Here is a 22,907-nt window from a genome sequence, read left to right on the forward strand (position 1 = left end):
CAAAACTATGCCCTACATTTGACGTCCACAAATGGTGAGGTAAATGTAACTTTAAGGGTCGACTATAGGCAATCAACTGTTCATGGGAATAATAACACAAATACCTTTGATTGTAATTTTATCACCAATTTTAGCACTGACTTCAAGGCTATTCAATATATTTTGTACAAAAATTGGTATTTCATTTCTAATAACCACCAATTATTGGAAAAATTGGGTAGTAAACCTGGGTTTACACTTAGAAGAGGTAATAGCTTGAAAGCCTTATTACAGAGGCATAGTGGAACAACATTTTCTGGTAGACATAAGGGATCTTCCCAATGTGGACAGTGTAACTACTGTCATCTGGTGAGGGCAACAAGCGTTTTCAATGTTCGTGGTAAACAATTTGTGATTAATAAAAAATTGAATTGTGAATCAAAATCCATAATTTATTTGGCCACGTGTAACTGTTGCTCAGCCTTCTATATTGGTAAATCTGACAGGACTGAGGGACAGAATTTACAACACGTGTATGCAATGAGGAAACAAAACATTGAAAACGCACTAGCAAAACACATTTCTAAAAATGTAGGGCATAGTTTTGAATTTACACCGATTGACCAAATCTTGAGCACAGGTAGAGGGGGGCCAACCTCACTGTTTCTAGAAAATAAAGAATTAGAATGGCAGGTGAGGTTGGATGCCTTCTCATACCCTGGCTTGAATGAGCACTGTAATATAACATGTATACTTAAATTAAAGAGTTACAAAAGACAAACATCATGATTTGGGCTATATTTTACAGTGCACATAGGTAAGGTTTAAATTGACATCCATTTGGTGTTCTTGAACTCATTTTTTACATTAAGATATTTTGCTATAGAACAGGTAATTATTTATTTGACCCACACAAAGAACCACATTTTTTATCCAATATGGTCAGGTGTAAAGTATCCAATACCATCTTGATCATTTTGGTTATTAAAACTATTTGGTCAATTAATATGGAGTGCCTGTAGTGGCCTCATAGTGCTTTTAAAGTATTTTTATTAATGAATGATAACTGTTTAACCTTAAGAAATTACTGGACTGTGAACAGTTATAAGTAGTTATTGTTAATAGAAATAATGTTAAATAAAAACGGATAGATGTGGATGTCATGCGAGTCAAAACAACAGGAAAGGCTCGATACAATTTAATAATAATGGCATATCTTGTCCAATATTTATTTAAATGTATTAATGCATTTATTTTTAACTGATGGTTAGGAGGAAACTCTTATGTAGGTTTTATTTTATTATTGGTGTTTTTAACCTCTGTTAAATGTTTATTAAGCTGACATATATTGATTTAGTCACTGAATGTTTCATATATAACAATTAGCATAGCCCTTTAAAATCTGGTTTATACATAAGCTATGACGCATATAAAACCCAGCTTGGGGTTTTTTAAATCTCTGAAGAAGCTGTGGTTGTACTTCAGCGAAAACGCATTTGTTACTTGAAATAAACTTGGCGTTAAGGTTTTCTCTATGGTTTGGTGTTACCGTCTGCTTTTTATTGGTGGAGTACGTTACTGTGTTGCTGTCTAGGCAAAGACTACTTCCTTTTAATCGCTGTTGATAGGAGCTTGCTGAATTGGTGACCGTTTTTGTGTTTCATAAATATGAAAACACCCTGAATCCCTGCAGTCTCAAGTGAGCTGTTACCACTGCCATGCATTTGGTGAACACTCTGGGGGCTGTAGAGAGATCAAAGGGCAGTGCTCAGAATTGGTAGTGATTGGCTCCCTGCTGGAAGTGGAGGAATCTTCTGGAACACTTGTCCAATTTTATGTGGTAATACGTGTCCTGAAGATCTATCGAGCACATCTAATCATCTTTCCCCAGAAAACGTAGTATAGACTGAAACGTGACCATCCGGAATTTTGTTTGCTTGACAAATTTGTTTAGGATGCTGAGGTCCAGAATTGGCCTCCAGTCCCCTGTCTTTTTTGGCTCTAAAAAGAACCTTGAGTAGAATCCGGATCCTATGTGGTCTGGTGGGACTGTTTGGATGACTCTTCTTAGAAGCAGCTTTTGAATTTCTTCAGCTGCTGCTTCTCTTTGACTGGGTGGAATGTCGGGACTATGCTTAGCATGGGTAAAGATTGAAAGGGATGTGATAACCTCTGGCAATTATCGTCTGCACCCAAAAATCTGTGGTTATGGTTTGCCTGGCAAGGTGGTTCAGAGAAAATTGTCCCCCAACTGCTTCCAGAGGTAAGCAATTGGGGCGCTCTTCAGGAGCACTGATACGGGTGTCCAAAGAAAGAATCACTGGATCCCTATTTATGCGGACCCCCCTCTGCCTCTGAAGGGGCATCTTCCAGTTGAGTCTCCCCCCCTCTACCCCAGGGAAAAACTCGTCATGTGTGTCATGGAAAGGACCCTGGCATTTCCTATACCACATCTTTCCATTCCTCTGATTCCTAGAGTAAGGTCGTTGGGGGGTGGGGGGTGGAACAACATATGCCCACGGCAGACAAGGTCTTACCGTCCTTTTCACACCTGGCTAAAGTGTCTTTCACCTTTGGGCCAAAAAGAGAAGAGGCCTCTACAGGGGCATTGAGAAAGGAAAGAAAAGACTTAAAGGGATTCGCAAAATCACAGAGGCGCATCCAGGCATGAAGTCTCATGACAATGCCTGCACCCACTGCTTTAGCTGCCACTTCAGTAGAGTGAGAAATCAACTGCATGGACGAATTAGAGATATCCAGGGTGGCAAGCTATGAGGCAACTTTGTCACATACCTCATCAGAAACTGCTCCTGCCAGGGTTTCTGACAGAGAACAGGTAAAGTGTACCAGATAGTTCAAGGACTGAATGGCAAAGGTCACTAAAAAATACATCAGCTTCCCTAGTCGATCAACTGAGACTCCCTGTTAGGGGGATGGACAGTAGGGCTCTCCAGGGCAAGCTCTGTCTTAGTGGCCACCACCACAACCATACCATCTACAGGTAGGCCCTTGAACCAAACCTCTGGAGGAGAAAGAATTTTGTCTGGCCTCTGGGGAATAGGTTCAACGGTATCAGGATTCTTCCAAGCATGCTACACGATGAGCTGAACCAGGTCATCTGCAAGCAGTGTCACCCAGGAAGTAGAGGGCCGAGCACGGAAAGCCTGCAAGAATACAGACTCCTCAGAGGAAGGGGTGATGGACTTTGTCTCCCTGCTGCTTCAAGATTTCCAATATGTTTTCAAAGGAGACATCCTCAGGAAGTGACTGTGCGGACCCTTCGCCTTCATCATAGTCTGCATCTTCAGTGAGGGATTCCTCAGGGTAATCCACGTGCTTCCTCTTGCATGATCTCTTGCAAGGTACCTATTCGGCAGGGACATCTAAGTAGGACTCTGCAGAGTGGGTACCTTGTGAAAGGATGTCTTGAGGTTAACGTGCCTGGTGTCCCTGAGTAGTGGGCTGTGTCAACTGTGGCTCAGAGGAAAGTCATATATGGGTCTCCGGCACCGAAGGGACCAGCTGGGAGCCTGCAGAGGCAAATGCCCTCCATCACCAGGAAAGCAAGTCAGCCCAAAGAGGGATGGGAGCCCAGAACAGAGAAAGACAACCTCGGGACAGGGGTCACACCCCGTTCCATTGAACCAACTCCAAGGAATGGAGCCACGAGAGGACTCAGTTCTGTCAAGCCAACTGGAAGCGTAGTAGACAGTGCTGTGAAAAAAACAGGTGCCGTAACCAGGGATCATGGTGCCAACAGACCAGTCTCGATCCCGAGGATGGTCAGGCTCAGAGTGAGTCGATGGTCAAAAGGTAGACTCCGGAGCCATGGTAGGGTATATGAATGGAACCAAAGAAGCTGGAACTGGGGTTGGCTTCGGTGTCAAAGGCTCCAATACCTTCAGGGAGGTCGAAGGAGGAAAATATGTCAGATGTTGTGGAGAAAAATCCTCTGATCCGGGTGGAAGGGAGGATTTGGAAGGAATTGGAATTTCTCTGGCTGCCAAGACCTGATCCACTAGCCTCACTACGTCCAGTTCAGAAAGGCACCTGGAGGAGTGGGTGGACATCCCCGACAGGGAGTCATGACACTCTAAAAATGGGCTGTATTGCTGTCCAAAAAACAGATCCACTGAAGGGGAATATCGGGTCCGAGGGAGTATTTTCCCCTTTCAGCACTGTGGTCAAAGGACCAGCATAATGTATAGGTAAGGGGGAAGTGACCAGAATTGGAACAACTATTTCTGCAGCTGAAAGGGAGATCGATACTGTAGTCACAATTTGTGTTGTAGTCGGTGCTTGAGGCATGGGTGCAGAGGATGGCACTGTAGCCAGCTGCCGAGGTGCTGGAACCAAAAACGGCACAATGGAGGGGGTTTGAGGCCCCATTGCCGAGGTTGTTGGTGCCAATTTAGAAATTTTTGCTTTCAGCTTTTTTGATTTTGATTCACTGATGTGAGGAGAGGAGGGTATGGATTTACTCCTCTTTTTATATTCTCTCTTTGGAGGGGTTGAGCCCTTTGACTCAAAATAGCCTCTGCAAAAGGAGATTTCAGGAGACCTTTAAGCATAAGCTTGTTTTTCTGTTCCGCCAAAGTGCAGGAGCTAAATCCCTTACATATCTCACAAGGGGGTTTCACAGACAGGTGTGGCACCTCGAGACAGTAATCAAAGGACACATAGTTGCCCACATTAGGCATTTTCCTGTCACACTGGTCACAGTGTTTGAAACCAATTGTTCCCTTTTTCTCAGACATATTTGCGACAAAAAATTTTTTTTTTTTTTTTTTTTTTACTGTAGAGAGGAGAAAGAAAATACCAACAATGGTATTGAGAATTACCTCAGAGGTAAGGGAAGGCCTATACCAGCAATGGTACGAAGAGTACCAAACTAGGTAAAAGGAGGAAAGAAAGAGAGGGACACTTGTGCAGATAAACAAATAATACGCGATTAACAACAGATTAATTAAATATATGAAAGAAAACCAAGAAAAGGTTTATGTAGTGAAACATTTGAAATGAATTAGCTGAAAGCTGGCCTGACACATCTTGATTCAGTACGCGGCAAACAAGATCTGAGGTAATATACAGAGGGGCACTGTGGGTAAAGCTTAGCTTGAGAGTTTTTTGGCTGTTGCGAGCTTGTTATAACTGCCTACTTGGTTCCGAGGATGGAACCAACACCCATCAGTAAGGAATGAATGAAGATTAACAACATCAGATCACCTTTTTGCACTTCCAAATGCTGGATAATGTAAATGTAAACCACATGTCACAGTTGTAGCATGATTCAGGGCTAGCATTCAAATGCAAATATCATATGTTGTTTCCCTGAAAACTATTTCCTGCTGTGGCAGTAGAAAAAGGCATTTAAAAAAATTGAATACCAAAATGGAATGGAAAGACCATCATATGAATTAACAAGACATTAAGAAAAATCTCTACTGACATGGAAACTATAAAAACCATTTCATATATGGGAAGAACTTTAAGATAGCTGGTGATGAGAAAAAATAAAGATGAGGCAGACTGTCCATTTTATGATGGCGGCCAATGTTACTAGTACTGGATATCCATTTTGTCACAATGTAAAGATTCTGCAATCTGTCAAAACACATTGTTCTGCATGTTACACTTACTGATGCAGACAGCCTCACACAGTTGAAAATAAATATTTTGGACACGTTTGCACATGTACACCTGAAATAACCTTGGATGCTATTACTGTAAAGATGGCTCATTTCAGTACCATTTCAGTACACAGGTATCAAACTGCTGCACTGAATTACTTAGTTTCTAAATTAAAACACCAAGACAAACTTTTCTACATCAAATTCACTTTCACAGGCCTGGCATAAGCATATACTAAATAAAGAAAAGTAAAGTAATCTCTTACCAAAAGATGGAGTAGATACCGTTTGCTCCTTGGAATCGCAAGCTGTTTTACTCTGGGTAAGATGGTCATAGGATGCCTTTTCAGCAACCGGTCCTGCAAAGCCAAATAAACACATTACTTTGCAGAACATTATTTAAAATCACAGCATTAAAGGTCTCCTGTTTGCTCCACATCTCCAGGCTCTGAATAACAAACTACTCTTTAATACTTAGTACAAAGTTTCTGCAGAACGACCACTGTGGCACCATGCCTCATTTCCCTTATGGACTAAATTTCCAAATTCCATTACTCTTTGAACTGCACATATTCTAGTCACCTGAACTGCATCGGCAAATTGCCAACAAAGAATTACAGTAGGCTATGTATGCTAGATGTGTTTGCTGTAGTGAATAAAGAATAAAACTAAAATAGTTCTTGCTTTCATGCCTCACAAAACGACACCATTTTCACAGAGTAAAGTTCTCTGCAAAGAACAGCTTAGGCCTTTTCAAATGACACACAAAGGACAATAAAGTCATTCAGAAACCACTTGGTGGCTAAGCAGTCTTTAAATACGGCTGCTAATTTAGCAGTATAGCTGGTTAGCGTGCAAGTGAATGCCATTTCATATAAAGCAGAAAAGCATGCACTCAGGTTACTCCCTTGCAAATGGACAGGCAGGTCAAAATTTATTTTAAAACACAATTCACTGCAGTGACACTGTGAAGAAAAGGACATCATTAGAGTGCTCAAACTGTTAGGAGCACTCAGTAATAGCACATGCTGAGGATATACACTGAACAGCACTTTCCTCGCACGGTATTTGTGCCAAAACGCACACCTAGATGAAACCAATTCTTTTTTTTTTTTAAACATCTTTATTAATATCACACATTGCATAGTGACTTGAATACACATTCAATTATAAAAGAAAAAAGTAACCATTACTTTTTTCCTTTGTAAATAGTACAAATATGACTTTTTTTGTCTTAACAGTTATTTAATTTAACTTTACAAAGATTACTAAAGTCCTGGCTTCCCTGAAATGCCACTCTCCTTTAACAATATCCTGTATGTGGTAACACAAAAGAACTGATGTTGTAAAAACGGCAACCCGGACTCACAAAAAAATAAATAAATAAATTGAATGTGCAAAGCGCTTTTCATTTGACTTAATTTACAAACTTCTTCAGACAAAGTAAAAACAAAATGATCAAGCATATACACCCAAATTAAAAGCTTAATTGAAGCTCATAAAAGAACTCAATCAGTATTCGCCTTTAAAGGTGTAACACATCTTCGTACAGCTCACTTAAACTAATATATCCTACTGACAATACACAAATGATATTCCATAAAACATAAAATAAATAAATGAAAGTGAATGAAAATGCATACATAAACAAAAACAAAACAAGTATTGTGTGAAAAAACACAGACTGTCATTGATTAAAGAACTGATAAAATGTATTAAAGATGTAATTAAATGAATAAAATTAACAAATTGTCATCTCTTTAAACTCTTAAGTTTTAGAATGCTGCTGATTGAGCAGCATTCATTCAAACCAGGAAAATTATAAGCATTAAGTCTTATCTGCCATATTAACTCCAATTCCTCTAACTTAAGAGGTGTAGGGCCACCCCTGACATCATGAGAAATCTGGTCTATCACTAAAAATTTAAAAAAGTGATCAGGACAAGTTGATATGTGCTTGGCCAGTGCATTTTCTAATTTTTTTCTTATTAATGGCATAAACATGCTCATACATTCGGTCACGGAGTCTTCTCTCCGTTTTACCAATGTAGAAAACATGGCATACCTGGCACTGGGCTAAGTAAACAATCATCCTAGAATTACAATCCGCCCTGCACTTTAAGGTGAAGTGAGCATCGTGAACCTTAAATCTATTAGATTCTGTAACATATTTGCAATAATTGCATGCTTGACATTTATACATACCAACAGTTTTAGGGAATGATCTTTGGTGTTGCTCAAAAAAATGCCTTTAAATTTTTTGCTTTCCTGTAAATCACATAAGGTTGATGTCCTAACCTATTGAACACACTTGAATCAGTCCTAAATAAAGCCCAGTTTTTTCGAATAATATTCAAACAAGTATTACTATCAATATTAAAGGTAGTAATGAACATAGGGCCCTGAACAGCAAGTTTAACAACAATGTTGTCAATACTAGATACAGTCTGCTCATGTATGTCAACACATTGCTCCTGTGTAATCCTAGTGCTTAATAATGGCTTGTATATACGACTAGTTCTCTTACTAGTAACGTCCTCCACCAGGTCATTGATCAATGTTTCGGGATAACCCCGATGTAAGAACATACACTTTAACAGTTGACATTCTTCACTGAAGTCAGAGTCAAGACTAACGATACGTGCCGCCCTTACTAAGTGACCTTTAATCACGGCTTGTTTCTGGTGAAAGGGGTGGCAGCTCGAGAAATGTAGAAAGGAGTTTGAATACGTGTTTTTCCTTTAAATTTTAGCTAGGAAATTTTTAGAAATCAGGTCTTTTGATAGCCATATATCTAAATAGGCAATACTCTCATTACTAAATGTTGAAGTGAATTTCAAAAACTGGGTTGTGTTGTTAAAATAGTCAACCACCGCGTTTCTGGATGTTTCATCACCATCCAGTAAGATAAAGATGTCATCCAAATAACGTGTATAGATGACTATACTGTCTTTGATTTCTTGGTCATTGAATACAAAGGTGTGCTCTCAATGAGCCATAACCAAATTGGCTATACTAGCCCCATAAGGGAAATCCATAGCTACACCTACTGTTTGTAGATAAAAATTATCCCCAAACATGAAAAAATTGTTTAAAATTAAATCTATTAACTCACTGGCCAAGGCAATTTCTCTCCTAGTAGCACCATTTTTCTTTTAAGACCTGACACACCCATTCGATAGCAATGTCATGAGGAATACACATGTACAAATCCTTTACATCAACTGTAAGGAAGTTGTGTCGTGTGTCGAACTCCAGTCCATCAATTCTCGAGAAATGTCCAAGAATCCTTACAAATCTGGGATTCATGTGACAAAAATTTCTGCAAAATAGAATCCAAGACTTTTGCACATGCATATGTAGGTGACCCACGTCCATCAACTAAAGGGCGCATGTATTCTTCCCACAAAGTCCACTTGCTTCAATGTGGTTTACTCCCCTCCACTTTTTAAAGATCCAACCTTCTCTGGTTGTCTTAGTTCTCAAATTAATCTTCTCAAGAGCCTGCATCCAAATTCTATACTGTTTACTTGTGACTCCACTACCCCGTTTCAACATCTTTTCTTTCCATTCTGGTTTACAATCTTCTGCCTATGTTATGTATAAGATTCTAAATTGTGCAGCTCTAAAGTATCCCTTCAAACTTATAATCCTAATCCACCTTGCGCTGTGGGGAGAAACAAAACACTTAACTCTTGCCCTCTTTTCCTCCCAAATAAATTCCTTCAATTTTTAATTAATTATTGTCCACATCTATCCTCTGGTTGATAAAAAACATGCCTGACCTGTATGCAACATTAATGGGACTAAAACATTTTCAATGCCTGTACCTTACTATCCATATCCACTGTAAAAAGCTTCTAACTTTTCACTGTGTGCATTATCTTTTCTTTAGTCTCTTCACATACATCCTTAGCTGCCATAACCTATTTAATCCAAACACCTAAATGCTTCATCATGCCTCCGTAAGTATGGGTACTACTGAACCAATTCATGGGTGGGAACTAAAAGTTATATAATTGCCATAATGCTAGTTTAGGGTTGTCTTCTTCCATCTGTCTCAACAAGTGGGTTATCAGATCTGATTGGCAACTTCAGACTTATGATGCAGTGCTTGTGTTCTTCTCCCATAATGCATCTTGGTCAAACTCCCTCAGGTCAAGTTTGCCTCCCCAGTATACTGCTACACAATTCCCAAGATCCATCAGGAAACTGCATTATACCAACTGTAACCAAATAACAAGCAAACATGTGGGGATCCCAGAAGTGAAGGCTTTAGGTAGGCCTACAACAATCCATTAGGAGTAGCAAATAAGATGAGAATTTGGAAGGGGGATGATGAGCAGAAATACAGAGATGGAAGAAGAAAAAGTGAATAGTTCAGATGTGTAAGAATTTACCATAACAGTAGATGTCCTACTGATCACTGATGCAGTATTCCAGACATACAGAAAGTCACTACTGCCATCTGACCAGGGTAGCAAAGCTTTACTCTCCCTAGATCATACATCTGACGCATGACCTCAGCTTGTATGCACTGAGGTATAAACAGGGATGTGGATACTTAGACTATCTCCAAACCAGCAGCCTGAAGACTACTGAGAGAGAAGACTGTTCAGCTTGGAGGGGTGTAGCTTGAACTGATGAGAAAATTCCCCCCTACCCATGTAACAGATCAATGTAGGGGTAGAGGCAACTGAAGAGTGAAGTGAGACAGAGAAGAGAAAATGGAGAGTGGACAGTGTAATGGAAATACTGCAACAGTGATCAGTAGGACTTCAGCTGTTAAACTGTACTATGTCTTGATTGAAATCATTGTGAAGGTATTTCTGACATACGGGAGATTCCCAGAGCTGAAAGAGGAAGGAAGGGTGGTTGGCTATTGAGTACAAGAGTTGTCCGCAGTCTGGACAAGACTGACCTAGAAAAGGCTGCCCTGGACCTGGAGAAAGCATCAATTTTGTAGTGTTTGTTAAAGGTGTCTACAGAGGACCAAGTGACCACCTCCAAGACAGATCTGCAGTCTATCCCTTTATAGAAAACCCCTGAGGAAGCAACCGCCATAGTAGAATTTGCTTTGGGCAGAAAAGTAAGGTCATAGTGAGTGCAACAGAAAGAGATGACCTTTGAAATCCAGGCTGGGGCATAAAAGATAAAAACAGATTGTCAATTTTTCTGAAGTTTTTGCTATTGTCCAGGTAAAATTTGAGTTGGCTGTGCATGTCTAGAGAAAAAAAAGTTATGTACTTACCATAACATTACGTCAGTGTTGTTGCTCATCATTCTTTCCTCACAAATGGGTTTGGATCTGATCTGTTGAATCAGACTCAGCCGACACTACAAGCTCGCAAATACTAGATCTCTCCGAGCTTACCCACAACGCACCTTGTCAAACACCTCAGATCTTGTTTGCTGTTACAAGGTGTAAAGAAATATGAGAAGTCATATCCAAAGTCATGTAAACATATAAATGTATCCATTCCAAGACCATGCAACTAAATGATGCCCTATATCTGGAGACCAGATCCAATTTGCAATGAGTAATAAAGATATGAGGAGCAGCTCAAGTTGCTGCTGCACAAATATCATCCATAGACATCCTAGAATGGAAAACACTGAAGTAGCCACATATCTAGTGGGGTATGCTTTCAAAGGACGTGTAAGAGGAAAGCACAATTTATTATAGACAAAAAAGATGCAATTTGTTAACCACTATGATAGAGGAAATTTTAGAAAATGATTTTCCCAATTTTTGGTCCACAAAAAGAAACAAACAGTTGGTCTGCTTTCCTGATTTCTTCTGTTCTTTGCAAATAGAACACAACTGTCTATGAACATTCAGTAATTTGACGCTCATCTAGTCAGGGTGAAGTAGATGAACATTGTAGGTTCTGTTCAAGCAGCTTTATTATGTACAAACACATTAGAAATGAAGCTAAATAACTAACTTGTATACAAACTAGCTATCTCATACATACATACATGTTCACACTCTGGCTGTACTCACAAAATGAAACTGAACTAGCACATGCTTCCTATTTATATGCACATTCAGGTCTTAGAAATGCTTCTTAAAGGTACAATACACCTGCTATTCTATATCCTTCCTCTTTGAGAAATGTGTCATGCAACATTGACGACACTGACTAACTTGCAATTTATACAAAATTTCCTCATGCAATTATACAGAACTAGATACATACACAAAACTGTGTCCAGGCTGCTGTGCATTTCACACTGAGTCTGGAAATACGACCAAATTGTGTGCTATAGATAATGGAATTAGGTTTAACAACTGGGATGGTCTCTGCTGAATGTTCAACCTTAGGGACATCAGGAACACCATTAGCAATGGTAGTGGGAATCAAGACACGTTCCGGATCAGGAACATTGTCTGAATTGCTTTGAGATTTAGAGTCTGTATCACAGGAACAATGCTGCGATATCGGTTCTAATACAGGAAGATGATGGCTACAATTTCTCCTGTACTCCACACACTCAGAGTTCACAAAATAGGATCTTGGCTCTGCACATATACTGGTTACTTCACCAATCTGGTCAAAACCTTTCGCCGTTTGTATCCTTACTGTCTCTCCTCCTTTCAACTGAAGAAGAAATCTGCTCAATTTGTCATAACTGGACTGCTGGAAAGAATGCTTTCTAAATAACTGGGCTTTGATTGCTTTGTTGTTTTTAGCTTTAGGCCTCAACAAATTGGAACTAATAGGCAATGTTGTCCTGGTTTGCCTGGACAGAAGTCTCTGAGCAGGTGAGCCAGGTATATTGTCACGGGGTATGTTTCATGAGATTGAGTAGATTCAAAAAGACATTGGTATTACCACGCTTTGACTTTTCAAGTAATTGCTTTGCACTCTGAACTGCAAGTTCAACTAGTCCATTTGATTGTGGATATTCTGGACTACTAGTAGCATATACAAAGTCCCAGTCTCTTGCAAATTTCTAAAACAACTGACTGGTAAAATGGGTACCATTGTCAGAGACATAAAAAACAAATAGAAGAAACACTACGAAAGAACAAACAGGAGCTGTAGAACTTCTTTCGTACCATTGTCAGAGATAAGCTTTTGTGGATTTCCATGGTCTGAGAAATGATGTTTCAACTTAGTAATAACAGCAATGGAAGTTAGGTTAGATAGCAGATCAATCTCAGACCAGTTCGAATAAGAGTCTACCAGTACCAAGTAATGTTTATTGTTCCACTCGAATATGTAAGTGGCTACTGTTGACCTAGGTAGTTCAGGAACTTGACTTAGCTAAAATGGTTCTTTCTGCAAATGTGGTATACTATTATTGCATGCTGAACAAGAAGAAAGTACTTTATTAATGTATTTTGCTAGGGAAGTCCAAAATACTAGTCTTCTTGACCTTCTTTTGGTAGCTTAAGAACCTGAGTGACCACGATGCAAAATTTGGATGTATTTGTGCTGTAAGGAAGCAGGGGTAACAATTTTAGGACCTTTGAAACTAACGCCATCTTCCATCAACATCTCATCTCTATAAGGAAAGTATGCTTGCACTTCTGGTGGCACACTAGATTGCTTTGACGGCCATCCCTCACTGATGTAGTGATTGAGCTTTTGCAAAACTAGATCAGTCTTTGTGTGCTCTCTTAGCGCATCAAGTCCTGCAGTAGAAAAATTATGCACTTCCATGACACTGAAGTCAAATTTTTCGGCATCTAGCTGTTCCGTTGTATTTCAGGGCAAGCTAGCTAAGGTATCAGTCAGAAAAAGTAGACTGCCGCTTGTACAGACCATTTTGAATTTGTACTTTTGCAATTTAAGCATGGTTCTTTCTAATCTTGCCGGAGCTGAATGCATAGGCTTCTTTAAAATAGTAACCAGAGGTTGATGATCAGTTTCAATCTGAATATCTCGACCACAGACATAATCATGAAACTTGGAACATACAAACACTATAGCCAAAAGTTCTTTCTCAATCTGAGCACACTGCATTTCAGTTTGGGCAAGTGTTCTCGATGCACAGGCTACGGGTCTACCCTCTTGAAGAATGACAATCAAAGCATCGCAGGTAAGAGTTACTGGTTTGTTAACATCATAATATCTTAATGTAGATGGAGTATCAGTTTTTCTGCTTAAGGTCTTCAAATGCTTTCTGGTGATGTTCTAACCATGACCATGTAACATTCTTATGTGTTGGCTCTCTCAAAGGCAGTGTCAGCTCTCTGAAGTCTGGTATAAACTTGCCCAAATAGTTGACCATACCAAGAAAACTTTGTAGAGCTTGTACATTATCTGGAGCTGACATCTCAAGAATGGCTGCTTGTTTGGATGGGTCTAGTCTCAAGCCAATGCTAGTAAATAAATGACCTACATACGTAACTTCTGGTAGTCTGACACTGCACTTTAGAGGGTTGAGCTTCAAGTTCACTTCACATGCTCTGTCTAGAATTCTCTTAAGATTTCTGTCATGCTGTGCTTCACCATTACCTCCGACTAACAAATCATCTACTACTATGGCACATGGATAACCTGAAAAAATTGCTCTATTGCACACTGAAAGACTTCACTTGCAGAATTTATTCCAAATGCCATCCTTTAAAACCTGTATCTTCCAAATGGGGTACTGAATGTATTCAGTAATGAAGATGTGCAATTAAGCATTACTTGCCAAAATGAACCTTTTGCATCTAAGACAGAAAAAAACAATGACATTCAGTATTAGAGCTGCAACTTCCTCGACTGTACCCATAGGATGATGAGGTCTTTTTAATGCTTTGTTCGAATCTCCTGGGTCAATGCATATTCTGCTTTCGTCTGAGCCTTTTTTGTGAGCTGCTACAATGGACGACACCCGTTTGGTAGGTTCTGTAACTGGACAAATTACACTTTGCTGCATTTTGTCCAACTTGGCTTTGACTTTATGCTGCATGGCTATTGGAACTTTTCTTGTTGGTCTGCCTACCGGACTTATCTCTGGGTCAAACTTTATAGAACACACAACTGGAATTTTGCCCAACTTATCACTGAAAACATCAGCATACTCTGAAAAATAGTGTTAGTGAAGCTGTAACTGGGACATGTGCTTATTTGATGAACTTCGTTGGTAAAAGAAAGCAGACTCATTCTCAAACAGTCTCTGAGACCCAATAATGACTGCACAGGTCTTCGGACTGCATAAAATAATAAGCTACAACAGTTCTTGGCCATATAACATGAACGCACTACTGAGCCTTTGGGTTTAAATTTCTTCACCTCCATAAGCAACAAGTTTCGCAAAAGTGGTCACATTTAGTTGTTCACCAGCTCTCACTTTAGCAAAAGTATCTGCAGACATAACATTACACTTTGAACCAGTATCTACTTTGAGCTCAGTGGGTTTACCATTGATCTGGGCAGTACAAAACATTCTTTGCCAACAGATCTACTGCACCAGTTCTTTCACTAATTACTGACACACCGTCTACATAGAAAGTAGACTGTTGTGGTTCTACTTGAAAAATTTGCTTTTTCTAAAGACCCTTCTTTGTAACAGTATGAGGCTTACTTAGTTTATAAATTTTTTGAAAATGGTTCCATTTCTTACATTTATGGCATAGCTGACCAAATGCTAAGCACCTTTCTCTTTTAGACTCATGGTTGGCACCACAGTTGTGACAGTTAACAATAAAGCTTGACATGGGTTTTGCTGATTCACCCTTGTACAGCACTGAGCATGCTTCTTTAACGGAACTAGTCTTAGAACTTGTTGGAAGATTATGGAACCTCCCAGGAAAACCCACAGGGGCTGTAGCTGCCATGCACTTAGGCCTGTTTCTGCCTGCCACATGTTGCGTGCTGTTTACATTTGCTCTGGAGCCTGCTGAAACAACCATGCGCTTATCACTTGCAAGCATATTCATGTGCCTTTCTCTAACTTCATAGATTTGACAAATCTCACTAGCTTTGGTCAGCACTAAATCACTGTCAAAGAAATTTTTTTCTCACACCAGCACTATTAATACCACACGAGTCTGTCCTTTATTAACTCATCTTTAAAATCACCAAACTTACACGTTTTAGCTTTGTTCCTCACGTCACTAATATAAGCTCAAAAAGTTTCTCCTTGCTTCTTATGTCTTGTATAAAACAAATGCCTCTCTAATGTAACATTGGTCTGGGGGGGGGGGGTTACACACTTCTATGAATTTGTGCTTCAAGCACTTCGGGTCTTCCCCTGATTCAGTCTGTACAATAATACGATTTTCCCCCTCACCTTCATACACTACTGGTGCATATACAAATGAACGCTCCCTTCCAATGGTGTCTGACCCTGCTAGGTTTAGCAAAATGAATGCCCTGGTGTGTGCATCTTTATCAGAATAAGCTTCTTGTATGAATACATCGTACTCTTGTTTAAATATTCTCCAATTCGCTGCAACATTCTAATCAAATACAAGTGGTAGTGGTTTTCAAAAGCCATCTGCCATATTAATATATCTCAGTAAAGACTTTTGACAGTATGCATGAACATACACACACATACATACATATGCCAGAAATTTATGCTAGTACTTGTAAGTATGCTTAACAGCACAATAAACACACACTGTAAGCACTTTTATACACTGAGTTACTTCAAATAACTCTAGCTATACTATTCAGAGCTCCAATCAATGTGAAGTAGTAGTTTATAGCAAAACACAGTAACTCGCCAAAAAACATGCAGTTGCTATTTATACTTAATGTGCCCTTTTTTACCCTTTGTTATATTCATTTTGCTCATTTTAATCTCTTTTCATGCCCACTATATGTCATTGTGCTTGTTTTAACTGTAAACATGCTTGTTTCGCAATTCTGAGGTAATTTTAAATCCCTTATGTGCTTTTCTGATGCTCGTTTTATCAGATATCTTAATTTCAAATATTTAATCTTATTAGTAAGCTTTTTATGCTTCTCATTTGCTTAATAAACATTTTCGTGCTATTCATTTGCTTAGTAATGCATTTTGTGCCCCTGAAATGCTCTTTATCTTTTTTAATAAATAAATTGATAATGCAAGTTATCATTACCTTCAGCTCATTTCTGGTCTTTATTTTTTCGGTTCACTTACTTTGCCTTCACTGTTAACTCTGCACCTTGTGGCTCTGGAAAAGCAGTTCCTGGAATTCCGGTTTTGACACCATATTGCTCGCTCGTCTAGTCAGGATGAAGTAGATGCACAATGTAGATTCTGTTCAAGCAGTTTTATTTTGTACAAACACTTTAGAAATAAAGCTAAATAACTAACTTATATACAAACTAGCTGTCTCATACATAAATGTTAACAATCTGGCTATACTCACAAAATGGCACTGAAGCTAGCACATACTTGCTATTTATATGCATGTTCAGGTCTTAGAAATGCTTCTTAAAGTCAACTTCGACTCCGACGCCATCTCTCTCTCTCTCCCATCCTGCCTGTCCCATAATGCGGTGGTGTGTTAAACTGACCAGGTCCCTGTCACCAAACATTTAAGGACAGTGCTAACCCTAGTCAGGTCTGAAGACCACCCACTCCCTTTAAGAGTGTAGTTCCTTCGGTGGACATCTTATCCAGCAACAGTGCAGAGAATTAACAACGTATGTTAAACTGTGCATTTAGTAATCCTAACAGACTATTCCCACTGGATCTAGTATATAACCCTGTGCATCCTGTGCTGCCCCTAGTCAGCTATACCACTCCCTGTTTCCCCCATCCCACTACCCCTGCTCTCTCTAGGCTTTAAGGCAGTCACCTACCCAATACCCCTGTACTCTCTAGGCTTCAAATCACCCTCCACCCACACAAACAAACACCCATCCACTTCCTCTGCTAGCTCTTTCCTTCTCCTCTCATCTCTACCTACTGATACAGGCCCCCATATCTCTACCTAACTCCTGTTTTTTTCATCCCTCTGGCCTCGCTCATCCCACATAGTCTCCTTCTGGCCTCTACCTCCCACACAGAATACCCTCTCTAACCCTTCCCTAGTCTCTTTTCATTCACCTCCTGAGCCCCGATCCCAACCTAGCGATTGTAAGTTCCTCTGCTACGTTTTGTGCTCAACACAATCCAAATCAGGAACTAGGGTAATTAAATAAGGTATATTCTCCCCTGAGCTGAAGTATACGTCCTCCTCACTGATTGTTTCTTTTTCCCTTCTTGACTGCTGAACCTAAAGGAAGGTGCTGCCCCGCTCCGTTCACTTCGCTCCCCTACCCTACACCCCCATTACCACCCACCCCATCAACCCCATTCCCACCCACCCCATCAATTACATTTATAATTAAGAAACCAATCCCCCATCACATTCTCAGTACCCACTGACCAATCAAGCTTCACCCATTATACCCCACGCTACAAAGCTCCACCACACCCCTATTCACCACCTGACCAATATAGCTACTAAATCACACCCTCACCAAACTACACCTTCAACTCAACATAATGTCCTATATATATCACACCCACCTACTAAAGGTTTTATGTACCTCATTAGCTATCTTCTCTCTCCTTCTACTGTTGATTCTGTCCTCCTATCACACTCAGCTTAACATCACCTCCCCACCACCATGGGAAACTGAATCCACAAACAGTCACAGAAACGACAGACATTACCATATGTCATCTTATTACTTTCCTCTACCCAATCTTTTCCCTCCCTATATAATAGTCTTAAATATAATACTAGCCCTCCACCCTCCCAGAAACAAACTAATATATTACACAAACTAAACAAATGCTATCTATACCTACGTCAGAAACTAACTTGCTGTGAGGACATCCACCCTAATCCAGGACCCAACAATTTGAACCACAGTACCTTGGAACAACTAAATCCTCTGTATCAACAACGATCCTCATCTCTTCTCCTCCTAAATATTAACGCTAGAAGTATTCTGAATAAAACCCAGGACCTCCATGCCCTACTAGCTCTACACAAGCCAGAAGTTATGGTCCTAACTGAAACATGGCTCAAACCTGAACACCTCAATAATGAAATTACTGCCCCTGGGTACAATATTATGCGTAGGGACAGACCTGGTAAAAAAGTGGCGGTGTTGCTATACTGTTCCAAAACCACATCAGCATCGAACAATTTGACTGCAATTCCCAAGAAGTCAAAAACATATAACTAATTCTAGGCAAATTAAAAGTTAACTCCAACAAACAAATAGTTGCAGGTGGATATATCCCACCAGGTAACAATACTATCATACCTGAAAGCCTACTAAACTGGTTATCATCTTCCCTCCCACATGAAACGATACTTTTAGGAGACTAACACTGACTGGTCTATCTGTTCCAGCCAAAATCCCACCACCCATATTAACCTCCATGAATTTAACCAAATTATAACTGCCCCCACAAGAATTGAAGAATTGACAAAACCTCAAAACGCCAGTCCATCTTAGACTGGATTCTGCAATCTGACCCCACATTGGCTCAACAATCAGGCTGTCGTCCTAACAATCTGAGTGACCATCAAGTGACCTACTTTATTAGGAACCGATCCCACCACAATAAACAACCCATTCTAAGAGTAGTATGTAATAAAAGGAACTTCAGAGCTAAAGATCTAATCAACTCACTAAAATGATGCAACTGGACCCCTTTAAGACAACTAGCTCTAGATGATGCTGTGCAGTAGTTCAACTCAACCTTCCTTGAAATCCTAAACTGCCATGCACCCCCCAGAACCATTAGAATCAAAGCTACCCATGCCACATGGCTAACAAAAGATATGAAAACCATAATGAAAGAAAGGGACAAAGCCTGGGCACAATTCCACAAACAAAAAATCCCCACCTTGAGACAGACTTATCTTGAGCTCCACAACAAAGCAAAAAAAGTTAACAAAATGTGACAAAGCTAATTACCATATAAACATACAAGAAAAATATGCTCACAACCCTCAGAAATTCTGGGTCACTATAAACAATTTACTGCACCCAGGCAAATCAACCACTCCTACCCCTGTATTACCAAACAACCATGAAAATATCCCCACCCAATTTAACAAATTCTTTACTGAAACAGTCCAAGCCCTACCCAATACTCAAAATACTACTACTGGCCCCTTACCTACAGAGACCCCTCCCAAGATCAGGACACCATACAACTTCTCCACTTTTTCTCTGGACCCAATCCCCACTAATATAATTACGAAACTCCTCAGAAAATTAAAACCAACAACTCTAGCAGCTGACAATCTACCTGCAGACATCCTTCAAATAACAACTGAAGCTATAGCCTATCCAGTATCCATTCTTATAAATAGATCAATATCGGAATGTGAAGTACCTCACTCCTGGAAAATATCTCATATTATACCACTACACAAAGGGGTTAAGTCCCTTGAGCTTACCAACTACCGCCCTATTGCAATCCTATCACCCCTATCTAAAATACTAGAAAGAGTAGTTCATTCCCAACTAATGCAGTACCTCCTTAACAATGACCTACTATCCACATCCCAACATGACTTCCATCCCTCCCATAGCACTACTACAGCACTACTCTTCTTTACCAACATTGTCAACCACCATAGAAATAATGGACTATTTGTATCCTCAATATTTTTAGACTCATCAAAAGCCTTTGATATGGTAAACCATAGCATGCTGCTAGAAATTCTATCTTCCCTTAACATAACCCCATCCACCATATCCTGGTTCAGTAACTACTTATCAAATCGGCAACAGGCTGTTCTATGGCAAGAACAACCGTCTCCCCTACTACCTGTAGGCATAGGTGTCCCACAAGGGTCCATACTAGAGCCTTTGCTGTTCCCACTGTTTACTAACCAGATAGCTTCATCCTCACGCTCTGCCTCAGTAGTGCAACACGCAGATGATACCACTATTATATGTGCCTCCCCCACCCTACAGGAGCTAAAAAACATAACCCAGAAAAACTTTTCCTTAGCAGAAGAATGGTTCACTAACATAAAACTTATTCTCAATCCCCAAAAAAAACCAAACTCATTCTCTTTAGCCCTGGTAGATCCCCACTAAATACTGACTTTACCATAACATCTAAAGATAACATACAGATCACCCCAACAACACACAAGACTATTAGGCGTTGAAATTGACAATAACCTAAGATTTGACTTGCACATAGCCCAGACAATTAAGAAAGTCAACAAAAAGCTTGGTCTCCTATACAGGAACAGACAGTTCATCACTAAACCTACCAAAGCCACCTTAGCAAGGACTCACCTCTTATCCATTCTCCTCTACACCTCCCCTACCTTAACTAACCTTCGCCACACTGAACTAAGCAAATTGGAATCCCGCTACAACAAAATTGCCAAGTTTGCTACCAATGCTTCTCATAGATCCCATCACTGTCTAGCCCTTAAGCAACTTAACTGGCTTGAGCTACCCCAGCTACTCCTACTCAACCAACTCTCAACAACCCACAAACTCTACTACTTTCCTAACAAAACCCCTGCACTTCAAAATCTAATTCACCCCTACACCACCACTAGAACCTTAAGATCTAGTTCTCAGAATCACATAAATGTCATCAAACATAAAAATTAAGCTGGTAAATCTCCCTGTGCCAGCTCCATTGCCAAAACCTGGAATTCACTTCCTTGCCACTTAACTTCCACCACCTCTATCTCACAATTTAAAAAGCTTCTCAAAACCCAATACAACAATAATTGGCACTGTTCATGCTACTCCCCTGGCTACGTCATACCACTGCACTGTTGCTAGGATTCTGCTAACACCAAAAGGTTGCTCCCCAAGTCCCACTTGTAACAATAATTATACATGGGTAGTAGCTTGCCACCAGAAATGTAGACACTGTCAATCACTTATATCCATACTCATATATATTGAGCATGTATTGTGCTGTTTTCTTACTTGGTACTATTTCTGTCTCATTCAAACTTGATTAGTGTTGGGAGCTTCTCTCCCCAGACCTGTCTATGCTTGATTGGAATGTATTTTTAATGTATTTATAACATGTATTGTACTATGTTTCACGATATGTGACTGTTGTATCTCCTTTAACCGTATCTATGTCTGGAGCTTTTCTCCCCGGGCCTCCGCTGAAAACTGACCTGTGTCCAGTCAGACTTTCTTGGTAAACAAATGTAAACTAAAATAAAATAAAAAATAAAATAAATAAAGGTACAACATATCTGTTATTCTACAAGATTGATAAACTATTTATGCTGAACTCTGACACCACCTTCATAAGAAAGGACAGGTTGGTACACTAGGTCACTCTGTGTTTATGGAAAACCAAGTATGGAGTTTTAGAAGGTAACGCTTGAATCTCAGAAATTCTTCTTGTGGAAGTGATGCAACCAAGAAGATAGTTTTCCATGAAAAATAACAAAAAAACAAGCCAAATGGCTCAAAACCTTGTAAACAGTAATAAAAATAAAAAAAGCGAGCCACCAAGACAGTATTTGCGTGAAACACTAAAATTAATTAACATTAAACACTGTCAGAGTAAAACCAACTAAGAGTTTTTGCCAAGAAACATGAATTGGCTCTAATAAGTCAATTCATGTTTCTTGGCGAAAGCGCTTAGTTGGTTTTACTCTGGCAGTGTTTAATGTTAAATAAACTAGTGTTTCACACAAATATTGCCTTGGTGACTCACTTTTTTTATTTTTCCATGAAAGATATTTAAGGTCACATGTAGCTGCTGGTACAAAGGGAGGTTGTGTTATAGACTGCAGCATCAAATTCAGGTCCCACAGAGGAGTAGGGTTTTTAAAAGAAAGATTTAGAAGTCCCTTTCAAGAAGGCCTTGCTCAATTTGTGAGAAACACTGGGTGCGCCATTCAACACTGTATGGTAATTTGAAATTGCTGCTAATTTTACACTAATGGCCGAGACACTAGCACCATTCTGAAAAAGGTGAGCGAGGAAATCCAAGATGTGATAAAACAGAGGTTGAAAAGGACGTCAAACTTATGTTACTGAGGCCAAATAGCAAACCCTTTCCATTTACTTGAATGTGTTTTCCTTGTCGAGGGTTTACGGGAAGACAAAAGTATATGCAGGATAGGAGATGACAGCATAGACTGTCTGGCTACTAAGGGAACTGTATGAGGCAAATGGTCATCTTGAGGTTTGGAATATCTGGGTGTGACATGAGGTCTAAAGTCGGATCTAGGTTCCATGAGGTTGAACCAGGTGAGGCCATAGAAAGGGAAACCAAATCTGTTGAGGCCAGTAGGGGTCAATGAGGATCACTGTGCTCTTCAATCTGGCAGCTTTCTGCAGAAATTTTGGAATCAATGGTGTTGGTGAGAATGCATAAAAGAGAGCGGAAGACCAATAG

The 22,907-nt window shown here is 39.8% G+C and overlaps 1 protein-coding gene across 2 annotated transcripts in view; it reads right to left on the bottom strand.

Annotated features, from left to right (window-relative positions):
- Positions 1-22,907, bottom strand: part of LOC122790475 (zinc finger protein 521-like) — a 3,214,752-nt gene that overhangs the window by 287,956 nt on the left and 2,903,889 nt on the right. For both annotated transcript variants that reach the window (XM_044058016.1, XM_044058015.1), the window contains exon 35: positions 5,876-5,968. In XM_044058016.1, coding sequence (XP_043913951.1) covers positions 5,876-5,968 — 93 coding nt within the window. The remainder of the gene's footprint in view (positions 1-5,875; positions 5,969-22,907) is intronic.

Source organism: Protopterus annectens, chromosome 16.part0 (assembly GCF_019279795.1).
Source record: "Protopterus annectens isolate FY-2018-M chromosome 16.part0, PAN1.0, whole genome shotgun sequence".
In the NCBI taxonomy this organism is placed as follows: domain Eukaryota; kingdom Metazoa; phylum Chordata; order Ceratodontiformes; family Protopteridae; genus Protopterus; species Protopterus annectens.